The sequence below is a fragment of the Engraulis encrasicolus genome, unplaced genomic scaffold (assembly GCF_034702125.1).
Source record: "Engraulis encrasicolus isolate BLACKSEA-1 unplaced genomic scaffold, IST_EnEncr_1.0 scaffold_258_np1212, whole genome shotgun sequence".
Classification (NCBI taxonomy): domain Eukaryota; kingdom Metazoa; phylum Chordata; class Actinopteri; order Clupeiformes; family Engraulidae; genus Engraulis; species Engraulis encrasicolus.
In genome coordinates, this window is record NW_026945542.1 from 37501 (window position 1) to 60767 (window position 23267).

Below are 23267 nucleotides of genomic sequence, written 5' to 3' on the forward strand. Positions count from 1 at the left end.
GGAGACATGTAAACGTACAATGCTGCATGCCAACCTCTTTCCCACCACCACTAGACTGAAGGTTGGTCATGGATTGGCCTCCCAAAATGATAATAATCCATAACATACAGCCCAAGCAACGAAGGAGTAGCTCAAGCAGAAGCACATTAAGGTCATGAAGTGGCCTAGACAGTTTCCAAACATTAACCCTATAATAATCCTGTGAAGGGAACAGAAGTTCCCATTTGGCAAGCTACAGTCATACAACTTAAGTGATTTAGAGATGATCTGCAAAGAAAAGTGGACAAAAATCCTTTCTAATATACCCACAAACATTGGCATTAACTGAAAGAAACATCTGACCTCTGTATGAGAAAACAAGGGCTTTGCCACCAAGTATTTTGTCTTTTTTGACTAGAGGGGTCAAATACTTATTTTCCTCAATGGAATACAAATCAATTAAAATATATTCTTCAAAGTTATTTTCTGGATTTTCTTTTTGATATTCTGTCTCTATATATTATAATACATTTTATCATTAACATTATAGAATGATCATGTCTTTATTAGTGGGCAAACCAACAAAATCAGCAAGGGATCAAATACTTATTCTCCTCACTGTATATCTATCTAACTATATTCAACTATCTATCTATATTTCATTTCGAAATGAAAAGGGATTAAAAGGGAGGTCATCTGTGTGTGTTTCAACCTTTTTTTACATTGAAATTTTAAATTTTGAGTCTGTACCTGGCTAAAATAGATGGGTTTGAGTCTTGAATGAAATCCTATGGAGAGTATCATGATCTGCTTCTGTAGTCGCAGTGCATGTTGACATGAACTGTTCTTTTCACATGGTCATAATGGGGTATTTATGTTACATTTTGAGGACATAGATGAATTTAATCCAATTTGGAATAAGGCTGTAACGTAATAAAATGCGGAAAAAGTGAAGAGCTGTGAATACTTGCTGGAGGCACTGTATGTGTGCGTGTGTGTGTGTGTGTGTGTGTGTGAGTGTGTGTGTGTGTGTGCACGCGTGTGTGTGTGTGTGTGTGTGTGTGTGTGTGTGTGTGTGTGTGTGTGTGTGTGTGTGTGTGTGTGTGTGTGTGTGTGTGTGTGTGTGTGTGTGTGTGTTGTAGAATTCTGGCGTATTCTAGTTAGTGTGTTTTCTGCACATTCATGTGCTGCCGTTGTTCATGTGGGATTAACGCAAGTTGACCTCATATCCACACGTGGACCACAGGCCGTTGGAAGAATGTGGGAGGGAGGTTTAGGTGCCCAGCTCGAGGTCAGCCTATGTATGAGCATGGGGCGTCATGACATTTACGATTATTTTACGACTATGGTATAAGCAATTAATACACTTCAGGGGAGGACTGGGAGAGTGGGAGAGTGAATTCCTCAGCTCTTAGGTGTGTTATTGTACATTCTTTTCCTTAGAACTGTGTATTGCTAAAACAGGTTAGGTCCGGACCATTGTATTTATGGCGCCGGACATCTTTTTCGTGTTAACTTGAAGATAGAATTAAAGATAGAACACAAGGTTGTTGGTAAGATTAAGGCAAGAGTGTTGTCTCTTTCAGGAGAGATAGAGTGGAGACGTGGCAAGTTTGGGGTATAAAGCCTTGGCCTTCGTCTTCCATTTTGTCTATCTTGGAGAAGGGATACTCGAGCACTGTTAGTGAGACGCTGCCCTCGTGCAGATTTTCATTTCGCAAAGACTTTGTCATTTTTTTGGACTTGGTGAGACTTAGTCTCTCCTCGTCTTTTTACCCTTTTTACTTTTATACTTTATTTCTTTTATTCATTTACCTTTTTGTAATCCCTTTCTTATCGCTAATAAATCACCATTTGATTGACCCTTTTAATCACTCCGTCAAGACTTATTTTCATTTTTGCAAAAGAGTTACTTTAAAACACAACGCAGAGCAAAACCACAATCCTTCGATTTTTATTGAAGAAGAAGATCTTGGTGAAAAGTCCAAAATCTATCAGGGTGTGTGTAACTGGGCCATGTTATCCACTCCCACAGCTTCTCATACTAGGTAGACTAATAAACCAGCCTAAACACACACACACACACACGCACGCACGCACGCACGCACGCACGCACGCACACGCACACGCACACGCACACGCACACACACATACAAAGAATTAATATTATCACAGATGTTTTCAGGATCTGGGCAAGGTTTCTCGAAAGCTTTGTTGCTAACTTACTTGGCAACTAACGACTCAGGTGTGACAAAACTGTTTCTGGAACACTTCGTTTCGACTTACAAAGTCCCAATGTTTACAAGTAATGTAGTTCGTCCAATGCTGAAGCGAACAACTCAGGTGTTGCAGGAAAACGAATTAGAGGCTGTCCGTTAGTACTACTGTCGATTTGGAAAGAATAGCAGGGTGAGCTAGTTGTCCTTTGTTTTGGGAAACACGTCACTCTTGCTCAAGATTTTGGGGCGGCTTCAGGTAGAGTTCAAGCAACATCGATTGATTACTGCCACCAAGTGCACAAGCCTCTGATCCATACTAAACCAAATGTCTAGCCATGTTACGAACAGCGCTAAAAAAACCCACACCAAACACAGTGTTCAATTTGGAAAAAATATTGTCCCAATATAGTTCCATGTTCCATGTTCCAAATTCCATGTTCCACAATCGTGCTTCACGAGCTCCGATCAATCAAAGCGGCGCAAATAAAAGAACCCTGTTTGATAAACATCGGGATTTGAACGCACACACACCAAAAGCAGCATCACCTACTATATCTCCATACATGATGGAATTAATAGTATATTTTGATTAAACTTCAATAAGCATAGGCTATATGGAAATAGGCTACATGTAAGTTGCCATTGCGAAAAGCGTTGTTCACTAATTTTAAAAAGGTCACCAGTGTGCAGTGATCCTTCTCATTTTCCTTGGATTGTAGGCAATGCCTTAGTCTATAAGAACTCAAAACTACATCGAAGGCTACAACAAGTTCAAAAATGGACATTATGCAACTGCACTAGCCTGTGTAATGGAAAGGCACTCGGAAAGGCAAGCGTGATGACAAGAACTGGACACTTCTTCACGTTAGTTCTTCTTTTCATTTCAATTCTACTACTGTATTGTAATACAAGCCTGTCACAAGCAACTGGCCAATATGCTACTGTTAAAACAAATGTTGTTTCAGCAGTGAGCACACTCCAAATAGCATCTTGGTCCATGGCGCATGAAGTGTCCGTCAGTAGTGCAGTCAGAACATTGTGTCCTTCTTTCTCTCTGTGTGTAAATTGGGCCATCGTTTTGTGTCTTTGTAAAATGCAGGTGAAAAGCAGTTAGTTACTTGGCCTTAATGTGACTGCGTGCGTGGCTGCTAGGCAAAGACTCTCGGATACCACAGCTCCACACACGCGCCCAACAGCACGAGTGGATCGGCCACTTTACGCACACAGAGAGAGGGTGGATAAACAAGTGCGCAGAGGAATAGGCACCTGCGCTTAATGTATCTTACATAGGGAATCGAAATCATGTTACAGACACTGAAAACGCAGCCGCGATTACATGCCTTTGCGCTTACCATTCACATCCCATTGCTCTTCAGTCATCGATGGCGATAGTGATGTGTAGATCGTCATTTGGTTACTGCGTTTAATGGGGTGGATTTTGGGGATACTATTGTGTTGACAGGTCTTTTCCGATGTTGAAGGACTTTGATTGTGCCATGTTTACAGACATTGACGGCTGTAAATATGGACTACTTCTTCATCCATCCTTCCATCCCTTCCTGTGCGTCTTTATGTAGGCTACAACGGCAATAATGAGTTCCACCTTAGCTTAAGTTATGCATAAAGACATGCAGACTGGAAAATATCATAAACATCCTGATATGTTTTATTAAATCTCGAGCGTAATTTTCTGTCCACTCTGTGTGACCATGACCTGCTGACCGGCTGCTTGCCGTTCTGGAAAAAAAGATGTGATGGGTGGTTATTAGCAGGGCTCTAAATTAACTTTTTCCACCAGCAGCCAATTTGGCTGGTAGATATTTTTTCTTACCAGCCAAACAGAAGTTTAACTAGCCATTTTTTTTATCTCGACAAAATAAATTATGTGTCATGTTATTTTTTTGTTTTTTTATTATTCAACTATTTCCACAACACAGATAAAGGATAAAGCCTAGGCCTACATAGACCTACTATTATAAATGCTGTAGCCTACATTTTAAAAACATTTTCAACTTCTGTTTATTTTTTATTATTCAATCCATTTAATTAGTTTTTCCTCCATTTCCACTGAAAACAGTGAATCACATCACATATGCCAGACCTTTAACATACTATGACCAAATAGGCCTACAGCTAACACTACAAACCCTCCCTCAAACCAAGCCTACAGTACATAACAAACACACCATGCCATCAACATACTGGCAAATATCATGGACCATGCACAGAGGAGAGGGAGCGGATGAGAAGAGAAGAGAGGCGAGGAGAGAACACGCGTGCGCACACGTTGTGCAATAAAGTGTAGGGCCTATGATGTCTTGTGTGTTTATTTACAGAAGTAGCCTGCTAGACACCTTAATTTCCTCCAGGAGCTCCACACGCAAAAAAATTACAAGTAGCGATTATGCCATGTCATGGAAATGTTCGCTTTCTTTTTTACTTCCCTAGCGTCGGTAGTTTTTTTGTTAATGCTTTTTTTCACACACTGGAAACTGTATGGTTATTTTTGCTGACAAATTATAGTGTAATTGCACTGGAAACCATATGGTTATTTTGCTGTTATTACTAATAACAAACAGTTATTACCATAAAATTAGACTGAAATTACTGAGAAATTTAATTATTAGCGATCCGTAGAGTAAAGTGTTACCTCATTTTCTCTACTACCCCAAAATGAATATTCACGCGCATTTGGCGGGTTGGCGGGTGTTAATTTAGAGCCCTGGTTATTAGGCTTGGCTACTTTACTCACCGGGGATTGAACTCATGATAAGGAAACAGCAAACGTGAATAATATCTCAACATTACAACCACTGAGCCACCAACTGTGCTACGAAATTAGTGGTAGGCTATACAATATTAATCCGAACATTAGGCCTATACAAACCTAAGTAAAAATAATAAACGGTGGATTGTAATGTTGCATTTTGAAACTGCAATTGAAGAGGGGTGAATTCGGGAACATGATTGTGTTGTTGACAAAGATTCGTGGACTTTGCTAGAGATGTAATTACTGTATTTGACAGGCGCTGTGGTAGCGTCACTGCTTTGCGATAAATGCACTCGAGCTGAAGCGAGACACTCTGAGCATTTCCGAAAACTTCATCGAGCGACTGAACTTACTTGGTTGGAATTTCATTGGACTTACATCGTACCTACATCGGACCACGTTGGTCTGAGGATTTTGAGAAAGCATAGTAGTTGGTTAGTTTTTGTGTCGGACCTCGTTCGGACTTACTTGGTCTGAAGGCTGATTTTGTTCGGATTCGAGAAACCCGTCCCTGTTTGGTTGGAGTGTTGTTAGGGTGGGTAAAGACACTACTGCTATGGTAATATCCATGTGCCCTTTGTCAGGTCACATCATCTGTGATGGTGTCAATAGGTGTTTTGGGTCTTTCAGCAGCTGAACTGAACAGACAGGAGCCACTACTTGTGTAAGTAGAGGGCAAGGTGAAATGGTTGGCACTGGAGGAAGACAATGTCCTGAAAGGAACATGGGGCTTTAGCATATTCAGGTAAACCAGAGTAGGGCCTGTTGTAGCTTTGTAGGTAAGGGTGAGGGCCTTGTATTCAATTTGGGCATGAAAAAGAGGAGTGACATGCAGTGACATTTGCAAGTCTTATTGCACAAGCTAGAGGACTAGTCAGGAGGGAGTTGTGGTAGTTCATGTCAGATGGACAATACTAGAAGTTGAGTCATTTAGGTCAGGTACAATCTGATTGTATGTATACTGAACATTGAGAGCGACAAGACTTGAAAACTGAGGCTAAGTTGTCAGAGAATGATCTATGGGCATCAATAATCAAACCTAGGTTTCTTGTGGCCTTATTTAAGGCAACAGTAGCAGAGCCCATATTGAGTTTGATATCATGGCAGTCTAAATCTTTGACTGGTATCATGTAATAATAAGTGTAGGGCTGTCCCTAAAGATTATTTTCCTCCCGATTATTCTATCAACTATTTTTTTCGAATAGTCGCGATTATTTTATTTTTTTTGAAGGGAAAAACTGTGATATGCCACTTAATTTTGACCTGAAAAATAAAAGACAAATAAAGCAGAGTGCACCTAGGGCCTATTAGGACAATGATTTCTAAAAAAAAAAAAAAAAAAAAAAAAAAAAAAAGGGGACATTGTATAAATTAGTCATAGACTATAATACATACAGGCCTATAATATCTATTTGTTTCAGTTCAAATCAAGTAAGCTTATTAGCCTACATTTACTGATGTATAAAGAGGCCCAAGTTATACAGTATTAGGAAAGTGGAAACAAATATGGGCCACTATAGGTTATAAAGGCTACCAGAGATTTTATGAGTAGCCTGCAAGGAAAGAACGTCGAGGCTACTCTGTCCATGTCACTGTTGACGCACCAAAACCCAGCTGGTCCCTAATAACGCGCTATCCCCTTTCTGTCGCTAATATAGACCCAGTTAGTAATTGCAGCACGACATAATTATGACTTATTATATTATTAGAATCATATTACTATTTATTTAGACCTGCAGTCGGCACAAACAATATTGAATAGTGCGAGGTGAACTTCGTGCACCGTCCGTGGAGGAGAAGGGAAGAGACCTTTCTGAATCAGGCATGCATTCCTCTCACTCCATCATATCTCACGCTGTTGGCCGGAATATGCACACTTCTGTTGTCTTCATTACTTTTTAACTTTGTATACAAGCTCTTCTACAAACACCCCGACCACTGTCACCCTAAAGGTGTTGAATATTGCGTCTATAACAGGCACATTACGAATCATTGCTTTATCTCCCTGTCGTTGCTATGCACGCCGCCAGCATAGCGACAGTATAAAACAGTGTGAAATATACCGCGCGTCTCGATCTGAAAAACGTTCACTTCCTCAATAAATATAGTCTCCTACAGAAACACAACCAGGTCTTGTGCCTTGTCTTTAAAATATCGCCACACTTTAGATGTCTTTGTCCGTTTATTGGGCTGATAAGTGGTGCCACTGTTACCTTCATCTTTGTTTGACACTGACACTATCGGACGTGCAGCCCCAGTCATTTGCTCCACTTCTGTTTTCAGCACGTAGGCTACCCTGCGGCTCGCACAAATCACTTTTTTTCATTGGGCTGAGTAGTGGTGCCACTGCACCTTCATCTTCGTCTGACACTGAAACCCTCAGGCTTTCAGCCCCTGCCATTTTCTTCGCTTCTGTTTAGCACGTCTACCTCGCGGCTCGCGCAAGTCACTTTTTTTTGTTGTTTGTTTTTTGTTGCGCAAATCACGTAAACGACGGTATGTTGAACACGCCGACTTATTTACGCAATCGACGTAATCGATTACGTCGAATAGTCGGGACAGCCCTAAATAAGTGTAATCTGTAGTTGGGACTTCGGTTTTCTTTCTGTGTTTCTGGTTGTAGGTGTTTTTGTGTGAGCTTGTGCCAGAGAATTATGTGACATCTGTACGAGGAGGAGACATCTCTCCCAAGTGTGTCTCAGACAAGAGTTACCACTTAGCTGAACTATGACCTTGTATGTTTATTCTTCTTTGATGTGTGTCCCATTAAAGGCAGCCTCCAAGGAAGACAGAGAGACCGAGGATGCAAAGCGAGGAACATGTTTTCCCAAAGCTTCTCAATCTCTCTCCTTTCGTGAAAGCAAATTATGAATCTGATCTGATCATCACTGTCTCAATGTGTATTAATGAGTTTTTTATTACAGATCACCAGCAGTGCCGTTTGATTGAGGCCAACTATCTATCTATCTATCTATCTATCTATCTATCTATCTATCTATCTATCTATCTATCTATCTATCTATCTATCTATCTATCTATCTATCTATCTATCTATCTATCTATCTATCTATCTATCTATCTCATACACACACACACACACACACACACACACACACACACACACACACACACACACACACACACACACACACACACACACACACACACACACACACACACACACACACACACACACACACAAATTCATATCATGGAATAGTTAGTTGCTGATATCTTACTTTGGGTGTGACTGCGGAGGTTCACTGCTGAAGTCAGGACCCTGTCCCATAGACCTGTCACTCTTCATGGACACACAGCTGGGCACTGGAGACATGGGCCTGGGCTGGTGAGGTCTAGGGAACAACACAAAAGAAGATTTAACAAAATAATAAACAGTGGAGTATACCCTATATTTAATTCACATGAGTCAAAATCATACAATCCAGTGATCTAAAAGGCACTTTTTGTCCACCAAATATGACCCTCAACGAACACTAAAGAACCACACGGAACACTGTCATACTTATTACTACATCATAACACACATGAGATAGCTTGACCTCCTGTATTCCTCCAGGGTTATGAAATAGATTACAAACCCTTACTATCAAAATCAAAACAATGTCTTCTTGGCCAAACTTTTTTATCCCGAAGATGCTTCAACAGAAATGAGTCATTGAGAGTTATTTAGGTCAGGTACAGTCTGATTGTATGTATATTGAACATTGAGAGCGTGGTAGGCTATACAATATTAATCTGAACATTAGGCCTATACAAAATCTAAGTAGATAAAAAAATAAATATGGTGGAATATAATGTTGCATTTGCTAACTGTCGTTGAAGAGGGGTGAATTCGGGAACATGATTGTGTTGTTGACAAAGATTCGTGGACTTTGCTAGAGATGTAATTACTGTATTTGCACTGTGGTGGCGTCACAGCTTTGCGACAAATGCACTCGAGCTGAAGCGAGACACTCTGAGCATTTCCGAAAACTTCATCGAGCGACTGAACTTACTTGGTTGGAATTTCATTGGACTTACATCGTACCTACATCGGACCACGTTGGTCTGAGGATTTTGAGAAAGCATAGTAGTTGGTTAGTTTTTGTGTCGGACCTCGTTCGGACTTACTTGGTCTGAAGGCTGATTTTGTTCGGATTCGAGAAACCCGTCCCTGTTTGGTTGGAGTGTTGTTAGGGTGGGTAAAGACACTACTGCTATGGTAATATCCATGTGCCCTTTGTCAGGTCACATCATCTGTGATGCATCATGGTGTCAATAGGTGTTTTGGGTCTTTCAGCAGCTGAACTGAACAGACAGGAGCCACTACTTGTGTAAGTAGAGGGCAAGGTGAAATGGTTGGCACTGGAGGAAGACAATGTCCTGAAAGGAACATGGGGCTTTAGCATATTCAGGTAAACCAGAGTAGGGCCTGTTGTAGCTTTGTAGGTAAGGGTGAGGGCCTTGTATTCAATTTGGGCATGAAAAAGAGGAGTGACATGCAGTGACATTTGCAAGTCTTATTGCACAAGCTAGAGGACTAGTCAGGAGGGAGTTGTGGTAGTTCATGTCAGATGGACAATACTAGAAGTTGAGTCATTTAGGTCAGGTACAATCTGATTGTATGTATACTGAACATTGAGAGCGACAAGACTTGAAAACTGAGGCTAAGTTGTCAGAGAATGATCTATGGGCATCAATAATCAAACCTAGGTTTCTTGTGGCCTTATTTAAGGCAACAGTAGCAGAGCCCATATTGAGTTTGATATCATGGCAGTCTAAATCTTTGACTGGTATCATGTAATAATAAGTGTAGGGCTGTCCCTAAAGATTATTTTCCTCCCGATTATTCTATCAACTATTTTTTTCGAATAGTCGCGATTATTTTATTTTTTTTGAAGGGAAAAACTGTGATATGCCACTTAATTTTGACCTGAAAAATAAAAGACAAATAAAGCAGAGTGCACCTAGGGCCTATTAGGACAATGATTTCTAAAAAAAAAAAAGAAAAAGAAAAAAAAGGGGACATTGTATAAATTAGTCATAGACTATAATATAATATCTATTTGTTTCAGTTCAAATCAAGTAAGCTTATTAGCCTACATTTACTGATGTATAAAGAGGCCCAAGTTATACAGTATTAGGAAAGTGGAAACAAATATGGGCCACTATAGGTTATAAAGGCTACCAGAGATTTTATGAGTAGCCTGCAAGGAAAGAACGTCGAGGCTACTCTGTCCATGTCACTGTTGACGCACCAAAACCCAGCTGGTCCCTAATAACGCGCTATCCCCTTTCTGTCGCTAATATAGACCCAGTTAGTAATTGCAGCACGACATAATTATGACTTATTATATTATTAGAATCATATTACTATTTATTTAGACCTGCAGTCGGCACAAACAATATTGAATAGTGCGAGGTGAACTTCGTGCACCGTCCGTGGAGGAGAAGGGAAGAGACCTTTCTGAATCAGGCATGCATTCCTCTCACTCCATCATATCTCACGCTGTTGGCCGGAATATGCACACTTCTGTTGTCTTCATTACTTTTTAACTTTGTATACAAGCTCTTCTACAAACACCCCGACCACTGTCACCCTAAAGGTGTTGAATATTGCGTCTATAACAGGCACATTACGAATCATTGCTTTATCTCCCTGTCGTTGCTATGCACGCCGCCAGCATAGCGACAGTATAAAACAGTGTGAAATATACCGCGCGTCTCGATCTGAAAAACGTTCACTTCCTCAATAAATATAGTCTCCTACAGAAACACAACCAGGTCTTGTGCCTTGTCTTTAAAATATCGCCACACTTTAGATGTCTTTGTCCGTTTATTGGGCTGATAAGTGGTGCCACTGTTACCTTCATCTTTGTTTGACACTGACACTATCGGACGTGCAGCCCCAGTCATTTGCTCCATTTCTGTTTTCAGCACGTAGGCTACCTCGCGGCTCGCACAAATCACTTTTTTTCATTGGGCTGAGTAGTGGTGCCACTGCACCTTCATCTTCGTCTGACACTGAAACCCTCAGACTTTCAGCGTCTGCCATTTTCTTCGCTTCTGTTTAGCACGTCTACCTCGCGGCTCGCGCAAATCACTTTTTTTTGTTTTTTGTTTTTTTGCGCAAATCACGTAAAGACGGTATGTTGACCACGCCGACTTATTTACGCAATCGACGTAATCGATTACGTCGAATAGTCGGGACAGCCCTAAATAAGTGTAATCTGTAGTTGGGACTTCGGTTTTCTTTCTGTGTTTCTGGTTGTAGGTGTTTTTGTGTGAGCTTGTGCCAGAGAATTATGTGACATCTGTACGAGGAGGAGATATCTCTCCTGAGTGTGTCTCAGACAAGAGTTACCACTTAGCTGAACTATGACCTTGTGTGTTCATTCTTCTTTGGTGTGTGTCCCATTTAAGGCAGCCTCCAAGGGAGACAGAGAGACCAAATATGCAAAGCGAGGAACATGTTGTCCCAAAGCTTCTCAATCTCTCTCCTTTCGTGAAAGCAAATTATGAATCTGATCTGATCATCACTGTCTCAATGTGTATTAATGAGTTTTTTATTACAGATCACCAGCAGTGCCGTTTGATTGAGGCCAACTATCTATCTATCTATCTATCTATCTATCTATCTATCTATCTATCTATCTATCTATCTATCTATCTATCTATCTATCTATCTATCTATCTATCTATCTATCTATCTATCTATCTATCTATCTATCTATCTATCTATCTATCTCATACACACACACACACACACACACACACACACACACACACACACACACACACACACACACACACACACACACACACACACACACTAACACACACACACACACAAATTCATATCGTGGAATAGTTAGTTGCTGATATCTTACTTTGGGTGTGACTGCGGAGGTTCACTGCTGAAGTTAGGACCCTCTTCCATAGACCAGTCACTCTTCATGGACACACAGCTGGACACTGGAGACACTGGCCTGGGCCGGTGAGGTCTGGGGAACAACACAAAAGAAGATTTATCAAAATAATAAAGAATGGAGTATACCCTATATTTAATTCACATGAGTCAAAATCATACAATCCAGTGATCTAAAAGGCACTTTTTGTCCACCAAATATGACCCTCAACGAACACTAAAGAACCACACGGAACACTGTCATACTTATTACTACATCATAACACACATGAGATAGCTTGACCTCCTGTATTCCTCCAGGGTTATGAAATAGATTACAAACCCTTACTATCAAAATCAAAACAATGTCTTCTTGGCCAAACTTTTTTATCCCGAAGATGCTTCAACAGAAATGAGTCATTGAGAGTTATTTAGGTCAGGTACAGTCTGATTGTATGTATATTGAACATTGAGAGCGTGGTAGGCTATACAATATTAATCCGAACATTAGGCCTATACAAACCTAAGTAAAAATAATAAACGGTGGATTGTAATGTTGCATTTTGAAACTGCAATTGAAGAGGGGTGAATTCGGGAACATGATTGTGTTGTTGACAAAGATTCGTGGACTTTGCTAGAGATGTAATTACTGTATTTGACAGGCGCTGTCTGGTAGCATCACTAATTTGCGATGAATGCACCCTAGCTGAAGCGAGACACTCTGAGCATTTCCGAAAACTTCATCGAGCGACTGAACTTACTTGGTTGGAATTTCATTGGACTTACATCGTACCTACATCGGACCACGTTGGTCTGAGGATTTTGAGAAAGCATAGTAGTTGGTTAGTTTTTGTGTCGGACCTCGTTCGGACTTACTTGGTCTGAAGGCTGATTTTGTTCGGATTCGAGAAACCCGTCCCTGTTTGGTTGGAGTGTTGTTAGGGTGGGTAAAGACACTACTGCTATGGTAATATCCATGTGCCCTTTGTCAGGTCACATCATCTGTGATGCATCATGGTGTCAATAGGTGTTTTGGGTCTTTCAGCAGCTGAACTGAACAGACAGGAGCCACTACATGTGCAAGTAGAGGGCAAGGTGAAATGGTTGGCACTGGAGGAAGACAATGTCCTGAAAGGAACATGGGGCTTTAGCATATTCAGGTAAACCAGAGTAGGGCCTGTTGTAGCTTTGTAGGTAAGGGTGAGGGCCTTGTATTCAATTTGGGCATGAAAAAGAGGAGTGACATGCAGTGACATTTGCAAGTCTTATTGCACAAGCTAGAGGACTAGTCAGGAGGGAGTTGTGGTAGTTCGTGTCAGATGGACAATACTAGAAGTTGAGTCATTTAGGTCAGGTACAATCTGATTGTATGTATACTGAACATTGAGAGCGACAAGACTTGAAAACTGAGGCTAAGTTGTCAGAGAATGATCTATGGGCATCAATAATCAAACCTAGGTTTCTTGTGGCCTTATTTAAGGCAACAGTAGCAGAGCCCATATTGAGTTTGATATCATGGCAGTCTAAATCTTTGACTGGTATCATGTAATAATAAGTGTAGGGCTGTCCCTAAAGATTATTTTCCTCCCGATTATTCTATCAACTATTTTTTTTCGAATAGTTGCGATTATTTTTTTTTTAAAAATTGGAAGGGAAAATCTGTGATATGCCACTTAATTTTGACCTGAAAAATAACAGACAAATAGAGCAGAGTGCACCTAGGGCCTATTAGGACAATGATTTCTAAAAAAAATAATAATAATAAATAAATAAATAAATAAAGGGGACATTGTATAAATTAGTCATAGACTATAATACATACAGGCCTATAATATCTATTTGTTTCAGTTCAAATCAAGTAAGCTTATTAGCCTACATTTACTGATGTATAAAGAGGCCCAAGTTATACAGTATTAGGAAAGTGGAAACAAATATGGGCCACTATAGGTTATAAAGGCTACCAGAGATTTTATGAGTAGCCTGCAAGGAAAGAACGTCGAGGCTACTCTGTCCATGTCACTGTTGACGCACCAAAACCCAGCTGGTCCCTAATAACGCTCTATCCCCTTTCTGTCGCTAATATAGACCCAGTTAGTAATTGCAGCACGACATAATTATGACTTATTATATTATTAGAATAATATTACTATTTATTTAGACCTGCAGTCGGCACAAACAATATTGAATAGTGCGAGGTGAACTTCGTGCACCGTCCGTGGAGGAGAAGGGAAGAGACCTTTCTGAATCAGGCATGCATTCCTCTCACTCCATCATATCTCACGCTGTTGGCCGGAATATGCACACTTCTGTTGTCTTCATTACTTTTTAACTTTGTATACAAGCTCTTCTACAAACACCCCGACCACTGTCACCCTAAAGGTGTTGAATATTGCGTCTATAACAGGCACATTACGAATCATTGCTTTATCTCCCTGTCGTTGCTATGCACGCCGCCAGCATAGCGACAGTATAAAACAGTGTGAAATATACCGCGCGTCTCGATCTGAAAAACGTTCACTTCCTCAATAAATATAGTCTCCTACAGAAACACAACCAGGTCTTGTGCCTTGTCTTTAAAATATCGCCACACTTTAGATGTCTTTGTCCGTTTATTGGGCTGATAAGTGGTGCCACTGTTACCTTCATCTTTGTTTGACACTGACACTATCGGACGTGCAGCCCCAGTCATTTGCTCCATTTCTGTTTTCAGCACGTAGGCTACCTCGCGGCTCGCACAAATCACTTTTTTTCATTGGGCTGAGTAGTGGTGCCACTGCACCTTCATCTTCGTCTGACACTGAAACCCTCAGACTTTCAGCCTCTGCCATTTTCTTCGCTTCTGTTTAGCACGTCTACCTCGCGGCTCGCGCAAGTCACTTTTTTTTTTTTTTTTTTTTTTTGCGCAAATCACGTAAACGACGGTATGTTGAACACGCCGACTTATTTACGCAATCGACGTAATCGATTACGTCGAATAGTCGGGACAGCCCTAAATAAGTGTAACCTGTAGTTGGGACTTCGGTTTTCTTTCTGTGTTTCTGGTTGTAGGTGTTTTTGTGTGAGCTTGTGCCAGAGAATTATGTGACATCTGTACGAGGAGGAGATATCTCTCCTGAGTGTGTCTCAGACAAGAGTTACCACTTAGCTGAACTATGACCTTGTGTGTTCATTCTTCTTTGGTGTGTGTCCCATTTAAGGCAGCCTCCAAGGGAGACAGAGAGACCAAATATGCAAAGCGAGGAACATGTTGTCCCAAAGCTTCTCAATCTCTCTCCTTTCGTGAAAGCAAATTATGAATCTGATCTGATCATCACTGTCTCAATGTGTATTAATGAGTTTTTTATTACAGATCACCAGCAGTGCCGTTTGATTGAGGCCCAACTATCTATCTATCTATCTATCTATCTATCTATCTATCTATCTATCTATCTATCTATCTATCTATCTATCTATCTATCTATCTATCTATCTATCTATCTATCTATCTATCTATCTATCTATCTATCTATCTATCTATCTATCACACACACACACACACACACACACACACACACACACACACACACACACACACACACACACACACACACACACACACACACACACACACACTAACACACACACACACACACATTCACATCATGGAATAGTTAGTTGCTGAAATCTTACTTTGGGTGTGACTGTGGAGGTTCACTGCTGAAGTCAGGACCCTCTCCCATAGACCTGTCACTCTTCATGGATACACAGCTGGGCACTGGAGACACTGACCTGGGCTGGTGAGGTCTGGGGAACAACGCAAAAGAAGATTCAACAAAATAATAAAGAATGGAGTATACCCTATATTTAATTCACATGAGTCAAAATCATACAATCCAGTGATCTAAAAGGCACTTTTTGTCCACCAAATATGACCCTCAACGAACACTAAAGAACCACACGGAACACTGTCATTCTTATTACTGCATCATAACACACATGAGATAGCTTGACCTCCTGTATTCCTCCAGGGTTATGAAATAGATTACAAACCCTTACTATCAAAATCAAAACAATGTCTTCTTGGCCAAACTTTTTTATCCCGAAGATGCTTCAACAGAAATGAGTCATTGAGAGTTATTTAGGTCAGGTACAGTCTGATTGTATGTATATTGAACATTGAGAGCGTGGTAGGCTATACAATATTAATCTGAACATTAGGCCTATACAAAATCTAAGTAGATAAAAAAATAAATATGGTGGAATATAATGTTGCATTTGCTAACTGTCGTTGAAGAGGGGTGAATTCTGGAACATGATTGTGTTGTTGACAAAGATTCGTGGACTTTGCTAGAGATGTAATTACTGTATTTGCACTGTGGTGGCGTCACAGCTTTGCGACAAATGCACTCGAGCTGAAGCGAGACACTCTGAGCATTTCCGAAAACTTCATCGAGCGACTGAACTTACTTGGTTGGAATTTCATTGGACTTACATCGTACCTACATCGGACCACGTTGGTCTGAGGATTTTGAGAAAGCATAGTAGTTGGTTAGTTTTTGTGTCGGACCTCGTTCGGACTTACTTGGTCTGAAGGCTGATTTTGTTCGGATTCGAGAAACCCGTCCCTGTTTGGTTGGAGTGTTGTTAGGGTGGGTAAAGACACTACTGCTATGGTAATATCCATGTGCCCTTTGTCAGGTCACATCATCTGTGATGCATCATGGTGTCAATAGGTGTTTTGGGTCTTTCAGCAGCTGAACTGAACAGACAGGAGCCACTACTTGTGTAAGTAGAGGGCAAGGTGAAATGGTTGGCACTGGAGGAAGACAATGTCCTGAAAGGAACATGGGGCTTTAGCATATTCAGGTAAACCAGAGTAGGGCCTGTTGTAGCTTTGTAGGTAAGGGTGAGGGCCTTGTATTCAATTTGGGCATGAAAAAGAGGAGTGACATGCAGTGGCATTTGCAAGTCTTATTGCACAAGCTAGAGGACTAGTCAGGAGGGAGTTGTGGTAGTTCATGTCAGATGGACAATACTAGAAGTTGAGTCATTTAGGTCAGGTACAGTTTGATTTTATGTATATTGAAGAGTGAGAAGCGACACGACTTGAAAACTGAGGCTAAGTTGTCAGAGAATGATCTATGGGCATCAATAATGACACCTAGGTTTCATGTGGCCTTATTTAAGGCAACAGTAGCAGAGTCCATATTGAGTTTGATATCATGGCAGTCCAAATCTTTGACTGGTATCATGTAATAATAAGTGTAGGGCTGTCCCTAAAGATTATTTTCCTCCCGATTATTCTATCAACTATTTTTTTCGAATAGTCGCGATTATTTTATTTTTTTTGAAGGGAAAAACTGTGATATGCCACTTAATTTTGACCTGAAAAATAAAAGACAAATAAAGCAGAGTGCACCTAGGGCCTATTAGGACAATGATTTCTAAAAAAAAAAAAAAAAAAAAAAGGTGGGCATTGTATAAATTAGTCATAGATTATAATACATACAGGCCTATAATATCTATTTGTTTCAGTTCAAATCAAGTAAGCTTATTAGCCTACATTTACTGATGTATAAAGAGGCCCAAGTTATACAGTATTAGGAAAGTGGAAACAAATATGGGCCACTATAGGTTATAAAGGCTACCAGAGATTTTATGAGTAGCCTGCAAGGAAAGAACGTCGAGGCTACTCTGTCCATGTCATTCTGTTGACGCACCCAGCTGGTCCCAAATAACGCGCTATCCCCTTTCTGTCGCTAATATAGACCCAGTTAGTAATTGCAGCACGACATAATTATGACTTATTATATTATCAGAATCATATTACTATTTATTTAGACCTGCAGTCGGCACAAACAATATTGAATAGTGCGAGGTGAACTTCGTGCACCGTCCGTGGAGGAGAAGGGAAGAGACCTTTCTGAATCAGGCATGCATTCCTCTCACTCCTCCACATCTCACGCTGTTGGCCGGAATATGCACACTTTCTGTTCTTTTTAACTTTGTATACAAGCTCTTCTACAAACACCCCGACCACTGTCACCCTAAAGGTGTTGAATATTGCGTCTATAACAGGCACATTACGAATCATTGCTTTATCTCCCTGTCGTTGCTATGCACGCCGCCAGCATAGCGACAGTATAAAACAGTGTGAAATATACCGCGCGTCTCGATCTGAAAAACGTTCACTTCCTCAATAAATATAGTCTCCTACAGAAACACAACCAGGTCTTGTGCCTTGTCTTTAAAATATCGCCACACTTTAGATGTCTTTGTCCGTTTATTGGGCTGATAAGTGGTGCCACTGTTACCTTCATGTTTGTTTGACACTGACACTATCGGACGTGCAGCCCCAGTCATTTGCTCCACTTCTGTTTTCAGCACGTAGGCTACCTCGCGGCTCGCACAAATCACTTTTTTTTCATTGGGCTGAGTAGTGGTGCCACTGCACCTTCATCTTCGTCTGACACTGAAACCCTCAGACTTTCAGCGTCTGCCATTCTCTCCGCTTCTGTTTAGCACGTCTACCTCGCGGCTCGCGCAAATCACTTTTTTTTGTTTTTTGTTTTTTTGCGCAAATCACGTAAACGACGGTATGTTGAACACGCCGACTTATTTACGCAATCGACGTAATCGATTACGTCGAATAGTCGGGACAGCCCTAAATAAGTGTAATCTGTAGTTGGGACTTCGGTTTTCTTTCTGTGTTTCTGGTTGTAGGTGTTTTTGTGTGAGCTTGTGCCAGAGAATTATGTGACATCTGTACGAGGAGGAGATATCTCTCCTGAGTGTGTCTCAGACAAGAGTTACCACTTAGCTGAACTATGACCTTGTGTGTTCATTCTTCTTTGGTGTGTGTCCCATTTAAGGCAGCCTCCAAGGGAGACAGAGAGACCAAATATGCAAAGCGAGGAACATGTTGTCCCAAAGCTTCTCAATCTCTCTCCTTTCGTGAAAGCAAATTATGAATCTGATCTGATCATCACTGTCTCAATGTGTATTAATGAGTTTTTTATTACAGATCACCAGCAGTGCCGTTTGATTGAGGCCCAACTATCTATCTATCTATCTATCTATCTATCTATCTATCTATCTATCTATCTATCTATCTATCTATCTATCTATCTATCTATCTATCTATCTATCTATCTATCTATCTATCTATCTATCTATCTATCTCATACACACACACACACACACACACGCACGCACACACACACACACACCACACACACACACACACACACATACACACGCACACACATACACACACACTAACACACACACACACACACATTAACATCATGGAATAGTTAGTTGCTGATATCTTACTTTGGGTGAGACTGTGGAGGTCCACTGCTGAAGTTAGGAAAGTGTCCCATAGACACGTCACTCTTCATGGACACACAGCTGGGCTCTGGAGACACTGGCCTCGGCTGCTGAGGTCTGGGGATCAATGCAAAAGAAGATTTAATAAAATAATAAACAGTGGAGTATACCCTATATTTAATTCACATGAGTCAAAATCATACAATCCAGTGATCTAAAAGGCACTTTTTGTCCACCAAATATGACCCTCAACGAACACTAAAGAACCACACGGAACACTGTCATACTTATTACTACATCATAACACACATGAGATAGCTTGACCTCCTGTATTCCTCCAGGGTTATGAAATAGATTACAAACCCTTACTATCAAAATCAAAACAATGTCTTCTTGGCCAAACTTTTTTATCCCGAAGATGCTTCAACAGAAATGAGTCATTGAGAGTTATTTAGGTCAGGTACAGTCTGATTGTATGTATATTGAACATTGAGAGCGTGGTAGGCTATACAATATTAATCTGAACATTAGGCCTATACAAAACCTAAGTAAAAATAATAAATGGTGGATTGTAATGTCACATTTTGTAACTGTCGTTGAAGAGGGGTGAATTCGGGAACATGATTGTGTTGTTGACAAAGATTCGTGGACTTTGCTAGAGATGTAATTACTGTATTTGACAGGCGCTGTGGTAGCGTCACTGCTTTGCGATAAATGCACTCGAGCTGAAGCGAGACACTCTGAGCATTTCCGAAAACTTCATCGAGCGACTGAACTTACTTGGTTGGAATTTCATTGGACTTACATCGTACCTACATCGGACCACGTTGGTCTGAGGATTTTGAGAAAGCATAGTAGTTGGTTAGTTTTTGTGTCGGACCTCGTTCGGACTTACTTGGTCTGAAGGCTGATTTTGTTCGGATTCGAGAAACCCGTCCCTGTTTGGTTGGAGTGTTGTTAGGGTGGGTAAAGACACTACTGCTATGGTAATATCCATGTGCCCTTTGTCAGGTCACATCATCTGTGATGCATCATGGTGTCAATAGGTGTTTTGGGTCTTTCAGCAGCTGAACTGAACAGACAGGAGCCACTACTTGTGTAAGTAGAGGGCAAGGTGAAATGGTTGGCACTGGAGGAAGACAATGTCCTGAAAGGAACATGGGGCTTTAGCATATTCAGGTAAACCAGAGTAGGGCCTGTTGTAGCTTTGTAGGTAAGGGTGAGGGCCTTGTATTCAATTTGGGCATGAAAAAGAGGAGTGACATGCAGTGACATTTGCAAGTCTTATTGCACAAGCTAGAGGACTAGTCAGGAGGGAGTTGTGGTAGTTCGTGTCAGATGGACAATACTAGAAGTTGAGTCATTTAGGTCAGGTACAATCTGATTGTATGTATACTGAACATTGAGAGCGACAAGACTTGAAAACTGAGGCTAAGTTGTCAGAGAATGATAGATGGTCATCAATAATCAAACCTAGGTTTCTTGTGGCCTTATTTAAGGCAACAGTAGCAGAGCCCATATTGAGTTTGATATCATGGCAGTCTAAATCTTTGACTGGTATCATGTAATAATAAGTGTAGGGCTGTCCCTAAAGATTATTTTCCTCCCGATTATTCTATCAACTATTTTTTTCGAATAGTCGCGATTATTTTATTTTTTTTGAAGGGAAAAACTGTGATATGCCACTTAATTTTGACCTGAAAAATAAAAGACAAATAAAGCAGAGTGCACCTAGGGCCTATTAGGACAATGATTTCTAAAAAAAAAAAAAAAAAGAAAAAAAAAGGGGACATTGTAGGCCTATAAATTAGTCATAGACTAGGCTATAATACACACAGGCCTATGCTATATCTATTTGTTTCAGTTCAAATCAAGTAAGCTTATTAGCCTACATTTACTGATGTATAAAGAGGCCCAAGTTATACAGTATTAGGAAAGTGGAAACAAATATGGGCCACTATAGGTTATAAAGGCTACCAGAGATTTTATGAGTAGCCTGCAAGGAAAGAACGTCGAGGCTACTCTGTCCATGTCACTGTTGACGCACCAAAACCCAGCTGGTCCCTAAACGCGCTATCCCCTTTCTGTCGCTAATATAGACCCAGTTAGTAATTGCAGCACGACATAATTATGACTTATTATATTATTAGAATAATATTACTATTTATTTAGACCTGCAGTCGGCACAAACAATATTGAATAGTGCGAGGTGAACTTCGTGCACCGTCCGTGGAGGAGAAGGGAAGAGACCTTTCTGAATCAGGCATGCATTCCTCTCACTCCATCATATCTCACGCTGTTGGCCGGAATATGCACACTTCTGTTGTCTTCATTACTTTTTAACTTTGTATACAAGCTCTTCTACAAACACCCCGACCACTGTCACCCTAAAGGTGTTGAATATTGCGTCTATAACAGGCACATTACGAATCATTGCTTTATCTCCCTGTCGTTGCTATGCACGCCGCCAGCATAGCGACAGTATAAAACAGTGTGAAATATACCGCGCGTCTCGATCTGAAAAACGTTCACTTCCTCAATAAATATAGTCTCCTACAGAAACACAACCAGGTCTTGTGCCTTGTCTTTAAAATATCGCCACACTTTAGATGTCTTTGTCCGTTTATTGGGCTGATAAGTGGTGCCACTGTTACCTTCATCTTTGTTTGACACTGACACTATCGGACGTGCAGCCCCAGTCATTTGCTCCATTTCTGTTTTCAGCACGTAGGCTACCTCGCGGCTCGCACAAATCACTTTTTTTCATTGGGCTGAGTAGTGGTGCCACTGCACCTTCATCTTCGTCTGACACTGAAACCCTTGGACGTTCAGCCTCTGCCATTTTCTCCACTTCTGTTTCAGCACGTCTACCTCGCGGCTCGCGCAAATCACTTTTTTTCTTCTTTTTTTTCTTTTTTGCGCAAATCACGTAAACGACGGTATGTTGAACACGCCGACTTATTTACGCAATCGACGTAATCGATTACGTCGAATAGTCGGGACAGCCCTAAATAATTATAATCTGTAGTTGGGACTTCGGTTTTCTTTCTGTGTTTCTGGTTGTAGGTGTTTTTGTGTGAGCTTGTGCCAGAGAATTATGTGACATCTGTACGAGGAGGAGATATCTCTCCTGAGTGTGTCTCAGACAAGAGTTACCACTTAGCTGAACTATGACCTTGTGTGTTCATTCTTCTTTGGTGTGTGTCCCATTTAAGGCAGCCTCCAAGGGAGACAGAGAGACCAAATATGCAAAGCGAGGAACATGTTGTCCCAAAGCTTCTCAATCTCTCTCCTTTCGTGAAAGCAAATTATGAATCTGATCTGATCATCACTGTCTCAATGTGTATTAATGAGTTTTTTATTACAGATCACCAGCAGTGCCGTTTGATTGAGGCCCAACTATATCTATCTATCTATCTATCTATCTATCTATCTATCTATCTATCTATCTATCTATCTATCTATCTATCTATCTATCTATCTATCTATCTATCTATCTATCTATCTATCTATCTATCTATCTATCTATCTCATACACACACACACACACACACACACACACACACACACCCCCCACACACACACACACACACACACACACACACACACACACACACACACACACACACACACACACACTAACACACACACACACACAAATTCATATCGTGGAGTAGCTAGTTGCTGACATCTTACTTTGGGTGTGACTGTGGAGGTTCACTGCTGAAGTCAGGACCCTGTCCCATAGACGTGTCACTCTTCATGGACACACAGCTGGGCTCTGGAGACACTGGCCTCGGCTGCTGAGGTCTGGGGAACAACACAAAAGAAGATTTATCAAAACAATAAACAGTGGAGTATACCCTATATTTAATTCACATGAGTCAAAATCATACAATCCAGTGATCTAAAAGGCACTTTTTGTCCACCAAATATGACCCTCAACGAACACTAAAGAACCACACGGAACACTGTCATACTTATTACTACATCATAACACACATGAGATAGCTTGACCTCCTGTATTCCTCCAGGGTTATGAAATAGATTACAAACCCTTACTATCAAAATCAAAACAATG

General features: G+C 40.8%; 1 protein-coding gene across 1 annotated transcript in view; it reads right to left on the bottom strand.

Annotated features, from left to right (window-relative positions):
* The window catches only part of LOC134442843 (protein NLRC3-like), a gene marked incomplete at its 5' end in the record, with an annotated part of 36329 nt that extends 13333 nt beyond the window's left edge, over nt 1-22996 (bottom strand). Inside the window, 5 exons of the mRNA XM_063192795.1 lie at nt 8208-8321; nt 11859-11972; nt 15545-15658; nt 19190-19303; nt 22883-22996. Coding sequence (XP_063048865.1) covers nt 8208-8321; nt 11859-11972; nt 15545-15658; nt 19190-19303; nt 22883-22996 — 570 coding nt within the window. The remainder of the gene's footprint in view (nt 1-8207; nt 8322-11858; nt 11973-15544; nt 15659-19189; nt 19304-22882) is intronic.
* Between the last annotated feature and the right edge of the window lie 271 nt (nt 22997-23267).